This window comes from Emydura macquarii, unplaced genomic scaffold (genome assembly GCF_026122565.2).
Source record: "Emydura macquarii macquarii isolate MOO-44397 ecotype Brisbane River unplaced genomic scaffold, CSIRO-AGI_Emac_v2 contig_1263, whole genome shotgun sequence".
Classification (NCBI taxonomy): Eukaryota; Metazoa; Chordata; order Testudines; family Chelidae; genus Emydura; species Emydura macquarii.
The window spans coordinates 1,170,524-1,192,954 of record NW_027131400.1 but is presented as its reverse complement, the minus strand read 5'-3'; the positions used below and the strand labels follow the sequence as shown (position 1 = coordinate 1,192,954).

Genomic DNA, 22,431 nt, shown 5'->3' with positions numbered 1-22,431 from the left:
TTGTGACATTACTTAATGTTACTATATTATATTATACTGAAGATGAAAATTACTAAGAAATATTACTAAATATTTTTAAATCTACTAGTAATAAAAAAAAACCTGATGTAAACTAAGCATAGAAATTTAGACCCCGATCCTGCAAAAAGGAGCCCTTCAGTTCTAAGAGGAGTTTGTCCACACGTTGCTGCTTATAGGATCAGGGCCATAGCTTGCAATGAGGTTATTAACAATACATATCCATCTTAACACGTTTGACAAACAAATTTTACTTGGGTTGGGGGGGAAGACGATTTCTCAGCTAGGCAGCTGAAATATAGATAGATTAAAAATATGAATTAAACATTATACAGTTCAGTTCCAAATATTCATCTATCTGCAGCTTTCTGAAATAGGCTGTGCTACCTTTGTTGATGAAGAGTCCAGTAGACACTTTCCTGTCACCCAAAAGCTGACTTGTCACATTGAAGACAGTCTTCACTGAATGGCCTAAAAAGGATCCACAAATAAGAAATGTGTAGCTACTGATTAGAAATATGGTCATCTTCTCTTGAATATGGAAACAATTATCAGACTATTATAAATCCCTCAGTGGTTTACAATTGGTGTTGCTAGTCTCTTATACTTTAAAGAACTTTTGATCCACCTGAGATTTTGTAGGAGTGACTCTTCCCTCAGCATTTATTTTACATATGTTTTGCATATGTACTTCGGCTGCAGAATTGTAATACATCAATACAACTTTTAGGCTAGGTTCAGTTTATGCAGTGTTTTCACTAAGATTCAGTTCTCTTTGTGCATTGATTGTTCTCCGCTTAAGTGGACGTTGTGAATCCCTGTTCCTCAGACGTTCAAACACTTGGTGAACGAACTACATCTTTTCAAAGAGCTATAGTGAGGGTTCAGTGATAGTTGAGGGTTTTCAGAATCTTAGAGGCCAAGCTCTAAGTTAAAGTGCATAGGCATTATGTTGCTGAATAAATCATCCACTTGCACCATCGCTTAAATGTGGGTCTCTCTTTTTTGTTGTTGTTGTTACCACAGCTCCATTTTGCTTGCAACTTTATAAGGAAATATTACAGTCACCTAATGGGGCTTTGGTGTGGACCTTCCTGAAGCCCCTGTTACATGGGAAGATATTGTACACTTCCAACAACCAAAAGTTTAACGTAATAATGGAAAAGGTGAGTATCTCAATCAAATGTGTATATTTTTATGGATGGTAGAAACCATAAGAAGTGTTCCCTTTTTTCCTTCAGATTTTCATTCGGCTCCCACTGCACATGCAAAATAACAGAGTAGTACTTATGTTCTCCTTTACTCCATTTACTTCAGTGAGTTTGCATCAGACTCTGTGAGGAGAACTTGGCCCTAAATTTTGTAATCCATGTTCAAAAGCCAGGAAAACCATGGTAAGAGTGCTGTTATGAGCATGCTGTGTCAGAGTGCAGGGTCTCTATATAGTCCTTGGTGAGTAAGGGTTAACCTCTACCCTGCTTTCCCTTCCTTTTGCACAGGTGCTCACAGAAAAGGCTGCATGAGGGACAGTCTTTTAGTTCTGTGTTTGTACAGTGCCTAGCACACTGGAGTCCTGGTCCATGACTAGAACTGCTAGCTGTTACTGTACTAAAAAGAAGAATGCCTTTGGGAAGGTAGCCTGTACAGCCAGGGTCCCTGGACTGAGTTAAACCTCAGGCTTAGGTGCCGCTTTGTTGTATTTCTGATTCCATTAGCTTATTTTACTTTATTGTTACAAATACTAACCCTTGAGGAAAAGACCTTACTGAATATAGTTAATTAATATGAAGAATTTAGTTTGGGTGACAGGCTATTTCTCCCTTGATCTGCTGAGTTGAATGTAATTAATTTTAAAACTTTAGGCTGATTTTTAAAAAAAAGGTGTTCTTTTGATTTTTACTAATGTGAACTCTAAGTGGTAAGTCTAAAACTCTGTTTGCAAAATTACATTCTGCATTACAATGACACCAAGAATAATGCATTGTAGAGATTTCCACGTTATTTTGCCAATTAGTATGCCCAGACCACTATCTTAATAGGATCCATGATAAGACTGATAAATCTCTCAGTGCATGAATCCTATTGTAGATCTTAAGTGAAATGAAATCTACTCATTAACAGCACTGAGATGGCCAAGTTATCTTAAACGAGACAATTTTACTTTAGTTTTTTAATCTTCTCAAACTGCACAGAGATTCTATTAGATATTATATCTCAATAAATCTATTAACATGCTTGGACCTCAGACAGTTTCATCAACTCATTCAAGATGTCTTGTAAAAATAAATGCTCACTAAATGATCAATGATAAATTATCTGTTTGTTTATAAACATGAAACCATCAAATCCATCTTTACTCTTTCTGTTGCACAGTCTTATTATTGAACCATATGGAAATGAAAGCAAACTAAAATATAAATAAATCCAAATTATCACCACAAATATCCTAAATACTGGTATTGAGCCCAATCCTGCAGCCTTTACTTAGTCAAACCTGCCATTGTAGTAGAGGTGGAAGTTTTGCCCTAATATGGGCTGCAGAATCATACCTGTTCAACTGCTGTTCCCCAGAAGGAGATAGGTACATGCTACAAAGAAGGGTAGCATTAAAATCTGTTTGCCTTTCAGGATAATTTTCATGTATTCTTTCATAAAGCTGAATATCTTGTCTCAAGATTGCTTAAAACCATCCTTACAAGAAGTCACAGAATTTGCTTCTTACCTGCAATAAATCAATAATCTTGAGGTCTAAATCAATGTTGACCAATCAGTTCACACATATAATAAATGATGGCATATATGCATCTCTGATTCCTGATTGGCTCATCAGAGGCAATGTGTCTTTCTTGCCATATTATCAAATACCCATTTAGGATGATAGTTTAAAAGAAGAGATATTAAACTGAAGAAGTGTATAGCCATTGAAAGATTTTTTTTCCAGATTTTTCCAATTAAAAAGAATGTATGTAACAATACGTCAAAACAATTCACAAATAAAAGTAAGAAAACAAGCCTGACAAACTCATTCTTTTTCGGGGTTCCTGCCTTCTTGTGCACCAATCCTTAACATGAAAGGCAAAGCCTTTCTTTATAAATATCAAGCCTTCCATAACAGGATAAGGAGGTTCTTATTCTACAACTTTAACTGGGTTGTCTTGTTAAGTTTGACATAGGAAAAAAAAAATTGGTTCAATTCCTTTATAATGAAAAATTGTATTATAATGAAATGTTTTAACCTGCTGACAAGTAACCTCAAAAGGATTTTCTGGTGTTTCCTTATTCACAAAACTAGGAGGCTCATAAAAGTGTGAGTTTTGAATGCAATACAAAAGAGGCCTTTTGGTGGAATTCAAGTCTCCAACCTTAACCAAAGCTGCTGTCCAGCACATGTTACATTCTCAGCCTCCTGTAATCCTGGGCTGGAGCATGCTCAGTGTAGACAGAATTGTCAGGAAGCCATGAAGCTCTAGCAAGTCTTGACTGAGCATGTACAACTGTTTTGTTTCAAAGGGATTTTAATTTGACTAAACTTGGTCAGATTTTCTCAGGCACATCCCTGACCCAAAGCCTCTCCCTGCCAAATTTCATGGCCCTGCAAAGTATGTGAAGATTGTAGAGCTTCTTAAAGAAAAGGTCAACAGAATTTTTTTTTTAAGGTAGAGAAAAATATGTTGTTTTGCCCAACCTTATTCTCAGAAATACCTGAACCATTTTGGTTGACATTTTCCAAAAAATTCCGCCCTAGGCAGAAACTTGACATGGAAAATTTCAGCCCAAGTGGTTAAAATTTGGCAAAGCTTTGTGGATCTTTAAACAGGACTTTATAATGGGAATTATCAGGGAGTCTTAATAGTAGGCAGTGCTACCGGACCCATCTATAATTCAGCTGTCTTCATTCTTCAGATGCATCTGCTTACCTCTGACTTAATATTGCCAGAGGGAAAGGTAGTTGGCTGTCAGTGGCCACCCTCGCACCTCCTGCACAGCGTGTGGGTGTGGGTGGGACAAGTAACCAGTGATCTCTCCCAGGTTTTTTTTGCTACTTAGGCATGCATCTCCTGAGATGTTCAGGCAAAGGCTGGAAGTGTAACTTTGCAAAAGGCAGTTAAATGCTGCAGGACTGTGTCAAAGTTCTGTTCTTTTGACAAGAAGTATTAAAATAAATCTAACTCCCAGTTCTAATTTGCAATTCAGTGCAGAAGCTCTTTTTGCTGGAGAGTACCATACGTCACTACCCTAACATCATCATTAGAGCATAATGAAGAGGGGTGGTTCCTAAAAGCAGCTATGACGGCTACAATATTAACTTAAACAAAATAGATATCGCAGCACTCTCTAACCTGGAACGGTAGATTCATAATCTGTTAAACCAGGGAAAAATAAGACCGATGTTTAAAGATAGTTGACAGAAAGCATAGTTTTGTGATTAAGGTACTAGGTTGGGACACAGGATTTGGCCCTGCAGCAATGATTTCAAGCGGAGTATGTTTCTTTCCGTTGTTTATATATATGTTTGCTATGTTTAACCTTTATTTCATTATTATTTAATAAGACTTCATAGTTTGACCGAAATACTAGTGTAGTATTTCAACTATCTTAGGTAATTTCCCCTAATGAGACGTTCTACATAAACATTTGATTGGTGTTGTGGAAATACAGGTATATTCTGAAAGTACCATTAGTTAGCTGTATTGCCAGTTTTTTTCATGTTATATGCAAATATTTGTTTTCCTTTTTCACAAAACCAATAGAAAGTTAATTGCCAAAACCAAATGTGAGCAAACACTTGCGTGTGCATGTGTGTAAGAGTGGGGCAGGGAAAGGCTCATATTTTTATTGGCTTGTAATAAATCCTAGCTTTCAGTAACCATCAGAGATCATGGAGCGTGTATTTCACTAGAAAAAATGACTTGGTGCCATAGAGCCTGCTGTATTTTTTTACACCCCCCCCCCCCCCCCAAGTCATCATCTAAATTTTAATCAGGTTTAAATTATCTTTCTGAAGTATAACCTATAATAATACTAATCCTTTTATTTTTCATTTTGGTGTTTGCTGAAGAATCAGCAACATTGCAACACACATACACATCCCTTTTCTAATAATCCCATCATATAATCTACTTTTATCATGAAAATAATGATCCCTTACAAGCATTAGGACAGAACTGGCCATAGAATGTAATACTTCAAATTGTTCTTATATGTATTTCCAGAGTGATCTTAAACCATCATTAGCAACAATAGCTTAGTGTTTCTGAATCAATTATTTTGGAATTTCCATTCTAAAATTCTTTTTGTTTGTGATTAATTTGCTCATCTTATCAGATCCTTTCTTTGTTACCTCCTAGTGACATTGGTGTTTGAATTCAAATCCATCTTCAGACACTTTGGGTGATTGTGGAACACACTGAACCTTCTTATTGACTGGGACCTGCACAAAGCTCAGTCCAGGCACTACTAGATCTGGCTAAATGGGAAATGTTAATTGATTTTGTGATGCTTTTGTGAATAAACCCACTGAGATTGAGTCATTGTGACTGTGATGTCATGTCATACATGACTCGTGTATTTGGAAAAATCACCCTTGTGATTTTTTTCACCCATGAAAATTTAATGTTTTTACGACAGATTTTTCCAAAAATTCACACCAGAATGTGCATTATTCACTGTTTTGTTGTTCAGAGTCCATTCTTGAGTGAGGGCAGAAGGAAAGGACTTGGTTGCTCCTCCATACAGTCAAATGAGAAGGTCCCTAATTCTACCTTCTTCCTACTAGACCTTGAAAGATCTCCTTGACTCAGTTGGCACCAAAATTGTCCTCAGGGTTGCAGGAACTGTATGTTGCATCCAGATATTCTGCTTCCTCCTCCCAGATAAGCAGTGCTGTGAACAATTTGAACCTCTTTTAGTTTTTGACTGGCTCTCTTGCTAAAGCTTTTTGTGATACCCTGTATGAAAGACACTACTTAAGAATAAATTGTATATTATTCTTCATGTGGGAAACCTAGAAACATCAGGAAGTCTTTGCTTTGATCTGTTACAGTTTCTAAATAACAAACAAATCATTTTCAGTTTCCTTTGAAGATAACCCCCTCCCCCTCCACAATATATTCACTGCTGACAATTAAAACTGACATGCAGAGGAGTTTCAAGAGATCTGAACCACCCAAGTTGCTTCTGTTTCCACAGGAATTACTGTGTGCTGTTTTCATTTTACTTTGCTTCAATTCTCTCGTTAGGCTAATCACACGTTTGTGTTTGTGGAGAACCTGAAGATTTATTCTGAGGAATGGCTGAAGGTGTCTGAGGTTTTTAAGAACAGTGAAAACTTCCTCAAGCTCAGTCAGCTCCAGGTTGGTGAATCATGGGTGACTTCCTGCATTCCAACACTAGCCACAGAAACAAATAACTGAAGGGTTAAAGTAGCCTGTAAAGAAATGGTAATTCTAGAAATATTAGATCACTGTAGGAAATGGAGGGCTGGATCTGCCTTTATGAAGGCCCTAGCTTTGAAATAGAGGAATTATTTAAAAAAAAAAAAAAAATTGCATGACAGTGGTGGTGGTACAGGCAGTGTGCGCAAACACTGAGTTTTTCTTATGTGTGGTACTTGAAGAAAATATGTCTGCAACAGTAAGTCCAGCTCAGTATAGATTATAGATCTACACTGGTGTAGTCCTGAAAATCTTTGCAATTGTAAAGTATCTAAAATAAGTTGTTACCTCCCTGTCTGCAGTATTCCCGTGTGATATGGGAAATACAGTGAATAATACAACTGCAAATTCATTTAGCTATCTAAGGTAATTGGCAAGTTTTTAAATATTTTGTTACACCTTGAACTTGCTCAATTCTCATAGCTGTCTTCAATACTATGTTTAATTAATCAGTTCTCATAGGAATAATGGAGGAAGTTTAAAATGCAACAATAGTAGTGACTGCATAAATGTAGCACCTCGCTAACAGTTCTTGCTGTGTGTTTGTAAGTCATACCTTCTTACTTGAGGGTTAAAGTGTGGTTTTGGCACTTTTTACATTTCACCATCTGCAGAACCATTAAACTGTGGTAGAATAAGCTGATGCTTCTGCATCAACAATAGAATTTTAAATTAAGGTTCAATTAATGACTGCTACTTGTGATCCTTGAAAGCTCTTGTATAGCTAATTGTTAGCCCTTTTCCTTGGAAACTGAGCAAATGAGATGTAGAAATTGAGACAATAAACATGAAGATGCCATTTTCCAAAGAATATTATTTGTACTACTGCTAATAATACAACACCCCAAAATGATGTGTTTTACAGAACAAGTAAAAGGAAAGGTTTCTACCCCAGCCAATTTACAATACATTTATAGATGTGACTCAGTGAGTTAGGGTAATAAGGGGTGAGGAAGGACAAGGTGTACAACAATAAAGTTGGTTGATTACTCATTTTAGGCACGTGCATATTTTCATGTATCTGCTAAGTACAAAGGAGCCAGTGTCTGATATTCATGTTCATGCTGAATAGTACTTTATTCCATGAGTAATCCCACTGAAGTCAATGGGGTCACCGATGGAGTAAGGAGCCTATTATACTGAATCAAGGGGATCAGGATCTGAGAGGAAGTATGATCCAGTGGTTAGGGATCTAGGGAACTAGCCTAGTCTCTGCCAGAGACTTTTTGTCTGACATGGGGCAAGTCACTTAGCCCTCTATGCCTCAGATCCCCATCTATAAACACTGCCCTATTTTACAGAGGTGTTGTCACGATAAATACACTAAAGATTTGTGAGATGCTCAGATAAAACCATGATGCGGGCCATATGAGTACCTTTAGAATAGCTGTAAGTATAAATAATAACCTTTAAGATATCCTCTCTCATCCTTACCATTGTATTACCTTAGTAGGGTAGCAAACACTATACGCTACCCCTGTCTGATGATTCATATTTCCACAGGCCTGTTAAAAACCATTACTTTTACGAAGGTATCCAAGACTAAAAGTGAGAAAAATGTGCTACCAGGACTCTGCCAGCTTCATGAAGCAATTATGGTTTATAGTGCACGATATACATTCTGTTTTGAGTGTGCAGAATGGCTAGGGTACTTTGTGATAAAGGAGAAATTACTCGCTTGGGTCTCTACTAAATCATTTGAATACAAATAAGTATTCAGAAGGACATAGAAACAGGAATCTATCAAATTCCCTTGGTGTTCAGAATTCAGACTCTGGTGCTGAAGTTTGGAATGTGAAATGTTTGTGCTATAGACATTCACATAAATGATATGCTGAACTATACCACTGGGAACTTGCCATATTTCTAAGTATAGAAAGGGAGATTGTGTTGGACCCAGGAGATAGCACTTGAGAAGCTTTTTATCTAGCATTGGATTATTTTAATTAGTAACCTATTGTCTTAATGATTCTGCATTCTGTCAGTGCCAAATTCATGGTAATATAAGAGCTGGTCATTGACAACCCATTAAAAGCTAGAGCCTGTAAAGTGCTGACAGCCCTGAGGCTCCCATTGACCTTGGGTTTGTCCGTAGGAGTGGGTGTTTTTAATCAGTGCTTTTTTGGTACCCAAATCTGCTGGAATCACAAAACTAATCTTTAATTGCATCTCATTATGAAGTGCATCTGCCATTTTAGAGCCACATTTACTTCCACTACAGACAAAGATGGTGTTAACTCACTAATGCTCTAAAGTATTGACATCTAAAGTGTGGAATCTTGAAGGTGAATTTATAGAAAGTTTTCTACAGTGGGCATCTTAACATTTTTCTTTTATCTTTTTACTCTTAAGATATGAGTAGGTGTTAGTTAAACTTTAAGGGGACAATATAGCTAAGTGCAAAAACTAACCTCTTTAAAAGCACCCACTGTACATAACATAACGAATCCTACATGGCATCAGATTATTATTTTTGTTGTGTACCTGAGTTTTGGGTCTTTGTTGTACATTTGAAAAACCATGGTCACACTTTTGGCCTCCCTGCATTGAGAGAAATGGCTGAAAGATACCAAATACCTGTCCTTTCACAGTAGCTGTAAACTCTTACTAGGGGAGCAGTTCACCAGGGGGCGTTTGGGAACAACATTTTTTTAAATCCCTTCGCTGATCTTAAACCGTCAATTAAGAAAACCCTACAATTCAGTGCTGATTTAATAATGGAAACAAAAGAAAACAATAAAACAAAGATGATGATGATGATGGAATTAGTGATTTGCGTAAGGTCACATAGGAAATCTGTGGCTGAGTAGGGAGATCTATGACTCGTATATATTATCCTGCAAAGGTAAATATCACAGATGCTATCTTGTAAATCATTTCTCTTATTTTAGGAAGCTCTGCAAAACAGTTTTATAAAGAACTTCATAGAAAGTCACTTGAATATTAATGTGGGGGAACTCATTGGAAAGCTGCAAGTGTATGGTAGGTATATATACATATGGACATACAAGATTTATTATCCCCAAGACTTTGTGTTTGACTGAAATTTAGCAGTAATAATTCTTTGTTTATGATCCACATTGCCCTTACTTAGATAAAACTAAAAGTGCATCTTACAGTTATCTCGTTTTGGTTTCAGACATTTTTAGTATTATTTAATCATTTATCATCTTGTAAATAAATACAGTTCAATTTACAGTATCCTGCATTATGTCCGTACAAATAAAACCCATCCATTTCACTCCTAATAGATCAAGATTAATACCTTTTAAATTGGCAATTCCCTTATTTTATAAATCATTTTAATCCAGTTTTCTCCCCGCTTTATGGGCTTGATCCTTTCAGGAGCTGAACACCCATAACTTTTGTTAATAGAGTTGCAAATGGGGCTGGGTAGGAAACCCAGAATTTTTTAAATTTGTTTCCATTCCACATTGGAACGAAAATGAGACGTGAAATTTTTCATGTAAAAACATGAGACAGAATAGCCAGTAGCTTGTTGGTCAGGGCACTTATCTGAGATATGGAAGATCCAAGTGCCTGCTCTGCCTGATTTGGAGTCATTCTTTCAGTTTTGTTTGTTGGGGCTCATCCATTTTGAATAAATAGGTAAGTATCCATTGGGTCAGAGAGGAAGAGACTGACTGTATAGTCTGGTGGTTAGTGCGCTCACCTGGCATGTGGGAGACCTACGTTCAAATCTGACTCGTTTGGAGCAGGACTTGATCCAGGTGAGGGCCTTAACCACTAGGTTATTCTGGGGGACAGTTGATTCTCTGGTTATGAACAAGGAACTGTTTCAACAAATGGGCATTTTCTGACACCCAAAAGTTTAACTGAAAAATTCCAACCTGCTCTAGTTGCAAGTGCTCATTACCTGTCAGGATCAGGGCTTTAGTGTTTCTTGGGCATTTGATTCTGTAGCAGAACCTGCAGAAAAATGACCTGATTCTGCAAGGTTCTGTGAGCCTCCTCAGAGGTGCTAAATGCCTTTAACTTCAGTGAAGTCACTGAAAATTGACTCAGAACCTTACAGGACTGGGTTCAAAATAAGGAACAAAGCAGAAAGAAAGTACCAAGAACAGCTATGCACATTTGCTGACTTTTGTATTGCTGAGTTATTTGAATGAAAATGCAGGCGAAGATATTTTATTAGTAAGTTCTGAAACTTCCCCAAGGATTTTACCTCTTTATATATTTAGATGTGTTAGTTCCATGTAAATTATGCAGCTTGTGAAATATTGCTTTTACTTACAGAAGCATTTAATTATGCAATATTCAAAGCAAGTAGCAAGTCAGTTGATATTTCTCATGCTCAAATATTTAAATGATTAAGTTGTAAGAGAAAATTTAAAAAATTGATGTATTCTTCAAAATAAGGTCTTCTAAAGATAATCTGGCGGGAAAATCTCTGGTGACATACCTGTTTACTTAACTCTGTTAGTGCTAGGTTACTAGTATTAAGAATATTCTAGCCCCTGGGATATTACAAAGCCAATAATACTATATTTATTTCTTCTGTGCTTTCCTGTTAGGTAAAAGAGGAGATATTTGAATGGTATCCCCACCCCTGTTCCATTGCTATGTTCCTTCTGAATCCACCCCATTATGCTGCCTTGTCTTCTGATTCCTACTACATCTGTTTCACTGTCTCACAGCTGCCTCTCTTTCTGATCCTTGTTCATCCCTTTTTCACTACTAGTGTTCCATCCTGATCGCTCTTGTGCATTTCTGCTTCTGGGCCTTCCCCTTGTAATACTTGCTGTGCCATCATTGAGTTGCACTGAGTCCCAGTGTTGTTAATGAGCACTCTTACCAAGTTAACTCATCACCTAATGTTTTTAAGGATTAAACACTCCATTTTTTTTTCAATTTTAAGAAGGTGGAAGCTCACGTTAGACCTCCCGGTACCTAATTATTCACTCCTCAAGCTAACATGGGAGATCAACTAGTTTTGTGGACCGGGTAGGCTTTCTTCCCGGTTTCTGTTAAATCCAAATGCAGCAAGAATTATTGTGAGTTAAAATTGCCCTGTGCTGTAAACCCATTGTTGTGATTATTTTCTCCAATATAATTAACACAATCCACAAAAATTGTAGGCAGATCTGAACTCCTTCAAAGATTGTGGGTGTTCAGACTCCTGGTTTTGATAAAACTCATTTTTAGATAGGAGACAGCCATGAAGTTCCACAGCCAAACCTCATTAATGCTCAGAGGGCCTCTAAGCAAGGGATTTCTGCAGCCCAGCATCTCCCACAATACTCTTTCATCTGGGCTGCTCCCATCCACTCTGCAGTTTCTGGAGGTGGTTTCAGGCTGCAGCACAGAGTATGCTGGCCACATCTTCTCATGCCACCAGATCTTCTGCTTCCATGACAGTAGTCAAGTGGCAGTTCATTTGCTCCTGTCCTCTTCTTTTGCCTGTATTATTTTCTAGCCGTTTTTGGGCAGTAGCAAGCTTTTTCTTTGTTCCAAGCTTCCTTCCTGCTACAGTGTTTGTGCAGTGTTATTGGGATTACAGCTACCCAGAACCTCTCCTGCAGTGCCTCCCTGCTGAGCTCCTTTGTCCCTTTTCAGGCATGGCAAAGCAGCTGTGCAAGCACCGGGCAAAGTTCAAAAGGTGCTCTATAGGTGAGGAAGCTTTCCCAGGCTTGGCAGAGAGCAAATTATGGCCAGCCTGCTCCCGGTCCTAGCTGGTACAGGCATGTTGGGGCTCCTACCTCCACAAATAGCCATGACTCTACCGAAGAAAAACCCCACCAGGAGACACAGAACATAAAAAGGACAGGCTTGGAGGAAAGCTTCATCCATCTGACCCAGGGGGTAAATCCTGAGGTGACCCAGGACCACAGATTAGATATCAACAGGGCTACCGCACCCTACACCCCCAAGTCTTGAAATGGGTCTTAAGCACCTTGGGAAGAGCAGCAGGGGTCATGTCTAGGCCCCCTCCATCCCAATTAGATTCAGGGAGTGCTGATAAAGAGATGCCATCTCCTGCTCAGGGGGAGTGGGACTGTGAGAGGGAGGATTTAGAAGGAAAATTTCTAGAGAACTTTGGGCTATGCACAAGGCAAGCCACAGAAGATCATGCTCTGGCCACAGCTGGGTAGTGCAAAACATGCCAAAATTTCAAAAAAGCTCTAAAAGAATAAAACGGGGAAGAAAATGTACAAAAAAATCCAAGAAGTACTCATCCTCTGACTCCTCCTCCTCCTCCATGGAGGAAAGAAAGATCTCGGGCTCTGAATCTGAGCAGGATTTGAGATTAATGCAATAAATGTTTTTTCTATCCGGAGAAATCTGTGACCATGTGCAAAAAGGTTGTGGCCACATTCCAGATCCAATCTGAGCAGGCTCCTGAGAATGAGCCTCGAAGCAAACACCCTCCCTCAAAATCTTCCCCTGAGGTAGTGAATCATTGTGTGCACCTCTCCCCCCGACCTCCCTTGTGCCAATTTAGGCTTTTTCCAACTAGATCTAGTTTGAAAAATTTTCTAGTTGGAAAAAAATTCCATGTAGTTGTTAGTTGGAAAATTGAATTGAAATTGAAACCTTAATACACATTGTAAAAAGCACATATATGATAAAATATTTGTACTTGAAAAAGCTTAATAGGTTTGAAAAGTATTAACAAAGATTAGCTTCCTCACACAGCTGTATTTGTTACGACAGTGTCAGCGCATTTGTTTTGGTGATGAGAGCCAACCTAATCATTTCCAGTTATGATTTATAAATAATAATAAATCATTAGCAATTCAAATGCTGACATTTATTGGTGTTTTATGATATTTAAAATGTGGGGCCGAGAGTTAGCACCAAATCACCATGCCAATGAAAACATACAAAAATGTACAGCCCATCTTCGCCCTCATGGTCACACCCCTCAGCCCTCACTCTCCTGTATATTCAAACATCCCCTTTAATTTCAATTCCTGGGGAAAACACTGGCAGCGATTTTCCCTGCAGACTTCCTTTGATTATGTGATCAGGGAGGACAGGAAAAAACCTGATACAGGTAGACATATTAAGAAGCGTGGTCTTAGGTTCTACAAGATGCCAGAACCAAAAAATGTTCTTACTGGAGTTGCAGTAATGTTCCTGGCAAAGCATCTGGTTATTCCTTCAGAAGGCGAATTCTTCCCTAAGGAGCTAACAGACAGGAAAATGAGGAATTTTGGAGCTTTGGCCACCCTCAGATCATCCCTCACAAGCACATGCTTTAAGAGAGCTACACCCTCCTGGCGGGAGGATTTCAGGGCTCTGAATGACAGAGAGCACCCAGACGCCAGTTCCATACTTGAGAAAATTTCCCTGAAAAGAGCATCATGGCTGAAGCCTCAATGGATACAATGACATTTTCAGCCAGGGCTATGACAGGGTGCAGCAGCCAGGAGGCATATATGATTCTGTCCCTGGAAGGTAGATGCTCATTCCAAGCAAGTCCTATGCTCTTCTAGGTTGACAGGATCTCTCCTGTTTGGAGAGAAGCTAGACAAGATAGTAGCAGAAAATGCAGCAGAATCAAAGCAGGCCATCCACTCTCTGCAGAGCACTCTCAGATGGGAGTACAAGTCCGCTTTCAGGCAGATACACTCCTTCTACCCATACTCCTCACAGAAGTACCAGAGGAAGGATACCCAATTACACCAAGGGCAAGTCTTAGAACTGAGGCTCCTGTGTGGACTTCAAATCTGTGTTGCTCCCCAGGTGCAAACTCTTCCTGCTCTCCCATGAGATGAATCACTCTCCTGTATCACTGCCCTCACAAGAGCAAGGGATGGAATTAATACCTGTAGCTGTGAATCTGGCCCATCAAATTGACTCTTCTTTTATCTCATGGACAAGGTCTTCTTTCCAAAATTGGGATACCAATAACATTCTCACTACACAGGAATTGAATATGAATTTAGGAAGAGATTTTATCACTTAAGGGATTTAGGAGCATAGTCCCACCAGATTGCACCTGTGCTCCTAAATTTCCTAAATAGGCTCTTCTGAAAATCTTACCCTTAAATGATATTTTACAAAGAATTTTATATTTTTATAATACATATACAAGAAAGCATGGTTCTGTCTTCTGTACGCTGCCTTTAAACCAATAGTTCCCAATGTGTTTACCCTTCTCAGAGCCTACGATGGAGAAGATACTCAACAACTCAGCAACTGAGCAGATTAACCTATTGGCACAGCTCATGGTAAATATCTCTTCCTGTGTATTGCTGGATCGTTTCCAGCCCATTGAGTCTGTGGAGAAATTGGAGATGAAGGCGCAAGAGCTCATGCAACAAAACAATTTCTTGGCTAGTAAGTATCTCATTTAATATACATACTGACAAGAAACCCCTGATTTCATAAAACTCTCATTCCCATATTTCCCTGTTACAAGGATGCTTTCAGTGACATGGCAGCCAGGAAGACAGGGTTTAACAAATATATAGTGAGAACATATGGTACAAACACAATTTTTTTTTTTTTTTTTTTTTTTTTTTTTTTAAAAGCACATTTGCCTGAAAAAATATGCCCCTGATTCTTGAGCATTGTAATGAAAGCAATAAAAACTATTGATATTGCTATTATAACTGAGGAATCATTACTAAACAAATCCCTGGAGTCAGTCATACCTAATAAATATGATACCAGGAACAACAGATAGTAATATAATATACAGCTAGAGTGGAATGAGGCCGAAGAATGAAACGGTTTGAAAACAAAATATATAAATGAGGCTATTTTGTTGCTTTTTAAGATGGCATTACCTAGTTTTTCCCCTCTGATTTTTAAATTTCATATCCTTTGGGGTTGCAGAAGTGAGTTAAGAAAATTAATCTTTGTAGGAAGCCTGTTTGCTTAACAAGGTAACTTTCAAATCAGGTCATTTACTCAAAGTAAGTTAATTCTTGAGTAAGTTCTATTGTTTCTTTTGCTCACTAGGATGACAATGTCTTCCCCACCTCCTTGAAATGCCTCCTCCACTGCAGGAAATCTGCCTGTTGTGCTGAGGAGGGCATAAGAGAAAGCAACAGAACAGTCAGTCGCTATAGTAGAAATGTCTTTTTCCCTGCCTGAGGTGTTTCCTCACTGTATGTAGCACTCCCTTGAGATAAGGGTGACTTCAATGGGGCTATGATTTATATCCATCTTTTTGTTTTTAATTTCTGATTATGATAAAGTTCCACACTGAAGGCTCCAGGGCTCATGGGAGTTTGTAAGAGAAATCAGGGAAAAGCAGAGGTAGGGGTTGAGACCAATTAAAATCTAGACACGAGACAATACTCGAAAGATCTAGGTCTATTTCCAGTTCTGCCACAGATATACTGTGTGATCTTGTGCATGTTACTTAATCTGGCTGGATGTGATCGCCCCATCCCACAGAAAAACCTGGAGGAGAACTGTGCTAGACATTCTGCTTGGCATTGATGTGCATCCCACACAGAGGTGGGGAGAGACTTTTTGTGCCCTGCCATCAACACACACCTTCTTAAAGGCTAGGGAAAATCAGGCCCTAAGGAAGTTGTCTTATTGCAAGGCAGAATTGTTTTGCCTCAGTTCCTTTAGTGGAGATTCCAATGCACACTAACATTTTGGCTACCATCAAGAACCTAAGATCAAAATTTCCTTAAAATTTACTAAATCTTGAAGTAAGTGAGGCATAAGGCATCTTAGGGGGGCATAATAAGAGGATATCCCTGTTACATCATCAGATGCAGACATATCTTCACAACCAAGCATGGTGTGGTAGCTCTCTTCCTTTGGGGGTGGCTGCTGTCTCCTCTTGTGCCTTGGTCCTCTGGCTGGGTCAGTTTCTCTCCTTCAGGGATAGTCCATAAATAAAGCACAGGGAATCAACACAAATAAACTGGTGTAGTATGTGAGCCAGAGCAGCTCCTTAGCCCCTTGTTGGCCAGTGTGTGGTTTGTATACCCTATCACACCTTTTAAAAGAGGGCAAGGGCAACTTTTCCTCTTAATAAAACGAAAATACAGCAGAGTAATAAGGATAGGAGGAGCCTAGTCTACTGGTACTGTCTGACTTCCTCCTTCCAGCTTCAGAAAGAGGGTTGACCCATACTTCTGTTCTATAATTAGAAGGCAATCTAAAAAAATTAGTTATGAAAAATGTCGTCATGGCAAAGCATCTGCTATTCCATATGTGCTTTGCCTGAAATTCAGGATGGAGGAATCAAAATCAACTTCCTCAATCCATGAAGTATTATTCCAAGGTGTATACAATGGTACTGCAGGTGTGATGCTGTCCATATCAATGGAAGGGAGAACCTCTGAGAGGCTGTAGTTAGGTTGACAGAAGAATTATTTCTTTAACCTTGCCGCATCTATATCGGGGGTTAAGTTGATCTAACTACATCGCACAAGGTGCAAAATTTTTCATAGCCCTGAGTCTATCTAATTTTTAAGTGTAGACCAGGCCTTAAATGGCTAAATTTATCGCACATTTTGCTCAATTAAAGACAGAAGTGTTTGACCCAATAACAGGAACTTTTTAGTTAAAAAAATAAAGCAAGTCTGGAGAACAAGTTCCAAAGGACAAAGTACAAGGGAGTTTTACTTAAGATTTTTCTTAGGCCCACAGAAGAGGGTAATTGCAAACCAATTCTAGATCTTAGAAGGCTGAGTACTGAAATAAAGTATCAAACTTTTTGTGTTAATATTAACAGTCAAAAGTACCATCTGATAATTAAAAAAAAAAATACATTGGGTGGTGAATATAGATTTGAAGGATTTCATGGTTTCTGGGATGGAATCCCACTGGGATGAATCTCAGGTTTACAGCACAAAGAAGTGGTATACCAATACACTCTAGCCATTTTGGATGAAATATGCATTCACATTCTTTACAAAAAGACAATGTGACCTTTTTAAAGATGGTTCTGTAATTCAATGACTGTCTATTCATTGGCTGCATCCTAGAGAAATATAAGATATAGGATACAAAAAAGGCAGGAATATGAAATCTGCAGCATTTCCAATTACAGTTGAGCAAAATTTTTCAGGTAAAAGATTTTTTTAAATTGAAAAACATAAATTCTTGTTGACAGAAACATTTTGCAAATATTCATCAATTTTTACTTTCTTGGTTTAAAAAAAAATTCAAAATATTGAAATTTTATTTTCATATTTTCAAAATGAAACATTTTGATTTTTTGATTCAAAACATCTTTTTGTTTAGAAATATACTTCAAATATACATTTTAAAATTAAAATGTTAACGTTTAAACAAAATATTTTATTTGACCTGAAATGATTGTTCTGTTTTGTTTTTGTTCTTTTAATTTTTGGTTTGTCAAAATATTGTTTTGTGTCAACCCAAAATAATTTTATTTTTTTGAATGGATAATGAATAAAAATATCAACTGTTCACAGAGTTTTATTTCCAATCCATGAAACACCTTCTTGATTTTCCCACCCCCTCCCTCTTTGATCAGGTATTATATTCAATACCTCAATTAACAAGAGACACGCGCAAGATTCTGCTAACCATCTCCCGCAACACATTTCATATACAATTAGAACTAATGTTCTGTACAGCATGAGAACAGATCTGATAAAAAACCCAAAGTGGAAATCCCATCCCCAGAACCTGCCAGCTGATGGGTTCAAGTACAATCACATCTTCGTTCCACTTCAAGACATGATTGAAAGAGCCATCATTGCAGTGCAAACTGGAGCAGATGTCTCCGAGCCAGAAATACAAGTACAAGCTATGCCATATCCATGCCACACCAGTGACCTGTAAGTAAATTATCTCCTTTTAAATCGAGTGTGGCAGTCTTAATAGTGTGGTTGTGTTCTGGCTGAGCAGTACAAACGGGTTGGAAACCTGACAGTTAAGTCAGTAAGTGGTGACTTACTAAGTGGTAACTGCCCGGTTATGGCATAGAACCCGTGTGGCTGGTTCCTATGCATCTCATTCTATCATTCTTGGCATAAGGAATATAGAGAGAAGAGTACATAGTAAAATCTCACTGTGCAATCCTTATCTATGAGATAGCCCTCTTAGGGAGCTATCAGCATGTGTACTTTAGAGCAGCCCCAAGGATGTTCAAAATTACACTGAGGCTGGAGCTAGCTTAAAACTAGCTCAATGATTGGGCAGCAGAAAACAGCTCCTGTGTGACTTCTCCCCTCTATAGTGTATAGCAGAGACTGAGAATCTGCACATTGGTTTGCAGTGGGGATTTAGTATGTAATTTATACCCACAAACGATAAAAGTTGATGACTGGAATGCAAGCCACAAACACTGGAGCAAAATTTGCCTGATAAACATAACAGGCACTCCAAATATCTTTATTTGCAATTAGCACCTTGCAAAACATTAAAATAACTGGGGACTTTTATTCTTCACTATAAATGGAGTGTTACTCTGTCTGAGAGAGAATTTACATATTCCACTGATCCTATATGTTACTATAAAATTACAGTATGTATGTTTAATTAGTGCAGCAAAGGAAGTATTGTTACTAGACTTGGGTAAAAATCAGACCCCCAAGAATTATTATTTTATGTTATGAATACTATGTTCTGAATATTAAAATATTAACATTCTACTTCTACATCTTTCTTCTTTGAATATGACAAATATATCTTTGCTTCCAGATTCTTGAACAATATTGGTTTCTTTTTCCCACTCATAATGATGCTAACATGGATGTTATCTGTTGCTGGCATGGTCCGAAAACTGGTTTATGAGAGGGAAATTCATCTTGAAGAGGTAATAGTTAGCTGAGCCTTTGATTGTAAAACTGGTTTATAGAGGGTGTACTGGAAATACACATTAAACTTCAAGGGAGAGATGGTTTTGTGGACTAATAATGAACCTACTTTGTCTTTTATTCTCTTCTGGGCTCTTAATCTGAGTTCCAGCTGCCAAGTCAGATTCACAGGGATATTGCTTGGAGTTTGAGTGTCAGTCCCACTGGTCTGCAGAGATTTATCTCTGTTGAGATGGAGTAGTAGAACAGTGAGTGACAGAATTATGAAATTTAAAGCTCAGCACCTTTCTTTGAAACAAATTTTGCTGATTGAGCTTCCAATCTTCTGTGGTACTGAATGCCTTCAATTGATATTATGTTTATCCATCCTCAAAGAGCAACCACATGCTTTCATTCAGAATGACCTTTATTTTACATTAGGAGAACAGCAAAACAAGAAAAGCAGAGTCTCTCTGAGGTATTTTGAACTAAGTAAAAAGGGCTGGGGATTTTAGTCTTTAGAGATTTAAAGTACACAAAGAAAACAAAAGCATAACAGTTACCTAGACCAATAATCACAGCTAACCTGGAAGTCAATGGGGATGAGTTTATGGCACTCAGCAGGTGCTCAGCATTTTAAAGCCTTAAGTACCTAACATATTTTATGTATGGCTATAACAACACTTAACTCACAAGAATTCAAATGCTATTCTTCATTCTGTTGAAGACTGCCTGTTTGACCTTGAGCAAATCATCTAACCTCTCTAAACTTTGGTTTTCCAATTTGTAAAATAGGGCATATCTACTTTGCAGTGGTGTTTTGGGTATTAACTCACCAATGTTTGCAAGGTGACTTTTGGCAAAGCACTACAGCAATAGTGTATTATAATCCTAAAAAGTGCTTTTTTAGAATGGAGGTTTCAGGGGCATATGCCAATTATCTCTGGTCAGATGAACAATGTTAAATCCGAGAGTTTCACTAATGTATGCAAAAGTTTAGTTCACAGTGAAAATTTGTTCTTTTCTCATATAACCTTTGCAAAATTTTGTGATAGGCAAAATTGTATATTTCCCCATATTTACTTCTGGGTAGGAAATAGCACATTTTCATATTTCATATTTTCATAATATTTTGATTTTTTTTGCATAGCATTTTTAGTCACTCTGATAATCATTCATAATCTTCCATTATTTTGATGGTTATAGTCCTTTTGTATTGCTACTGTTTTGTATTAGTGACATAGATGTGCATGGCACTTGAAATAAAAAATAAAGGTGGATTCTTTACCCGAGAGAGCTTAGAATCTAAGGGTCTGATCCTGCAAACACTTGCTCATGAATATGTATAGTTCCTTTGGAGTCCATAGAGTTACTCATTATGCTCAGAAGCAAGTATCTTCAGGACTGGGCCTTGAAGTAAGATGAGAGGAACAGAAGGGGTTAACAGTATATGAGGAGAGAGTGGGGAAAAGTGTATACCACAAGGGTAAGGGTAATATGATTACGTGGTCACTTGGGAGGCTAGTGCATGTCTTTTGATGGTTACATTTAAAAAAAAAGTTGACTAATTATAAGGCATTTCTCTGTTTTTTGCAGTATATGCAGACAATGGGCGTCAATCCTGCCATCCATTTCCTAGCCTGGTTTCTGGAGAATGTCATTATGCTCACTATAAGCAGCTGTGCTCTGGTCATCATTTTAAAAGTGAGCGGCATCTTTGTGTACAGCGATGGCTTCCTAGTCTTCCTCTTCCTCCTTGATTTTGGAGTTGCAGTTGTTATGCTAAGCTACCTGTTGGGTGCATTTTTTAGCAGTGCCAATACAGCAGCCCTCTGTGCCAGCCTTATATATATAATCAGCTTTTTACCATATATAGTTTTGTTGGTCCTGCAGAACCAGCTTAACTTTGCCACACAGACCATTGCAGTAAGTATTTCTTTTTAAAAACTGTTGATTGATTTATTTATATAACTATGTGAGCTTTAGCAAATCCTCTCATTATTCTGTCCAGAGATTCCTGCTTTGCTCTTATATGTCACTGAAATTGCATGGCTTTCCAAGATGGAAAACCAGTCGATAAATACAACTTTGAATACAACAGAAGGGAATCTAAAATGAATGTTCAAAGTAATTGACAGAACCGGATAGAAACTATAAATTTCCATATTCCCAATGCGGCGTGCATGATAGAAAAAGATAATTCTTACAGACTTCTTTTTACAAAAAAAAAAAGAAAAAAAAAAAGAAAAAGAGTAGTTTGGAAAATTAGTGTTCTCTCAAACAGTGGATGAGACCCCATCAAAGGATTAATGATTATCCAGGGCAGAAAAATCAGTATAAAACTAAGCAGTGCAATGTAGAAATCACTCCTTTGTTTAAAATACAGCTGCAGGACAAACAGATCTGTAAGAATGCATAATGCACATCCTGCTCTTTGTAGAGAGTACAGTGTGTGGGGAGAGGAATGAGATTTCCTTTAAAAATCTACTATTGAAAATGAGGTTTCATCATTTGTTTTATGTTCACTAGTCTACAGCATAAATTAGGATTCAAATAGCTATCTATAAACTACTTTACCAGATTATCTGTTTAGAGTTCCTAACTGGTATTTTCCAATTCCCTGCTTTGTGTTTCACTGTGCTCTGTAAAGCATCCTCCTTTTGTCATGATAGATCTCTGATAAGGTCTGATCTAAGCTATGTTTGTTTTCCTGGATGCTGTATTCTTAGAATCAGTATTCCTTATTCTGGAGGTACTGTCAAATCAGGATCACAGCTATGTTAACTCACTTCACCCCCTTCCAATTCTAATGTTTTAGTTCAAGGAAAACAAGCAAAAAAACCAAACAAACCCCTGCTACTACTTCTACAGTTCAAGATTCCTCTTTTCCATTTGATACACCTAATCCTCTCAAGAGAGAGGGTGGGGCAGAGAAAAAACAAACAACACTAATATACAATGAACACTGGTTGTAATTTTAATATGAAACTCAACAGTACTGTAGTTCAAAATTGTTCATAGATGAACACAAAGTAAAGGGAATGGGTGTTATGTCTGTGTAAAAACTGCAGGAGTGGGTCCAAATAAGTGTCTGTTGTTCCCCAGCTGAGGCCCAATGGAGATAAGGAGGTTCCCTAACTTCCATTAAGAATGAATTTATGCCTGTAAATTTCTTGAATTTTAATGCAAGAATAGAAGCAAAAACAGCTTTGCAAATATTGCACTTTCTTAAATATGTTTAGGAATTTATCTCAAACGAATACTTTTTT

General features: G+C 37.8%; 1 protein-coding gene across 1 annotated transcript in view; it reads left to right on the top strand.

Moving 5' to 3' along the window:
• Nucleotides 1–22,431, top strand: part of ABCA13 (ATP binding cassette subfamily A member 13) — a 239,364-nt gene that overhangs the window by 61,453 nt on the left and 155,480 nt on the right. The window contains 7 exon segments of the mRNA XM_067550331.1: nucleotides 1,045–1,184; nucleotides 6,258–6,371; nucleotides 9,344–9,434; nucleotides 14,583–14,759; nucleotides 17,896–18,202; nucleotides 19,068–19,182; nucleotides 20,759–21,088. Coding sequence (XP_067406432.1) covers nucleotides 1,045–1,184; nucleotides 6,258–6,371; nucleotides 9,344–9,434; nucleotides 14,583–14,759; nucleotides 17,896–18,202; nucleotides 19,068–19,182; nucleotides 20,759–21,088 — 1,274 coding nt within the window.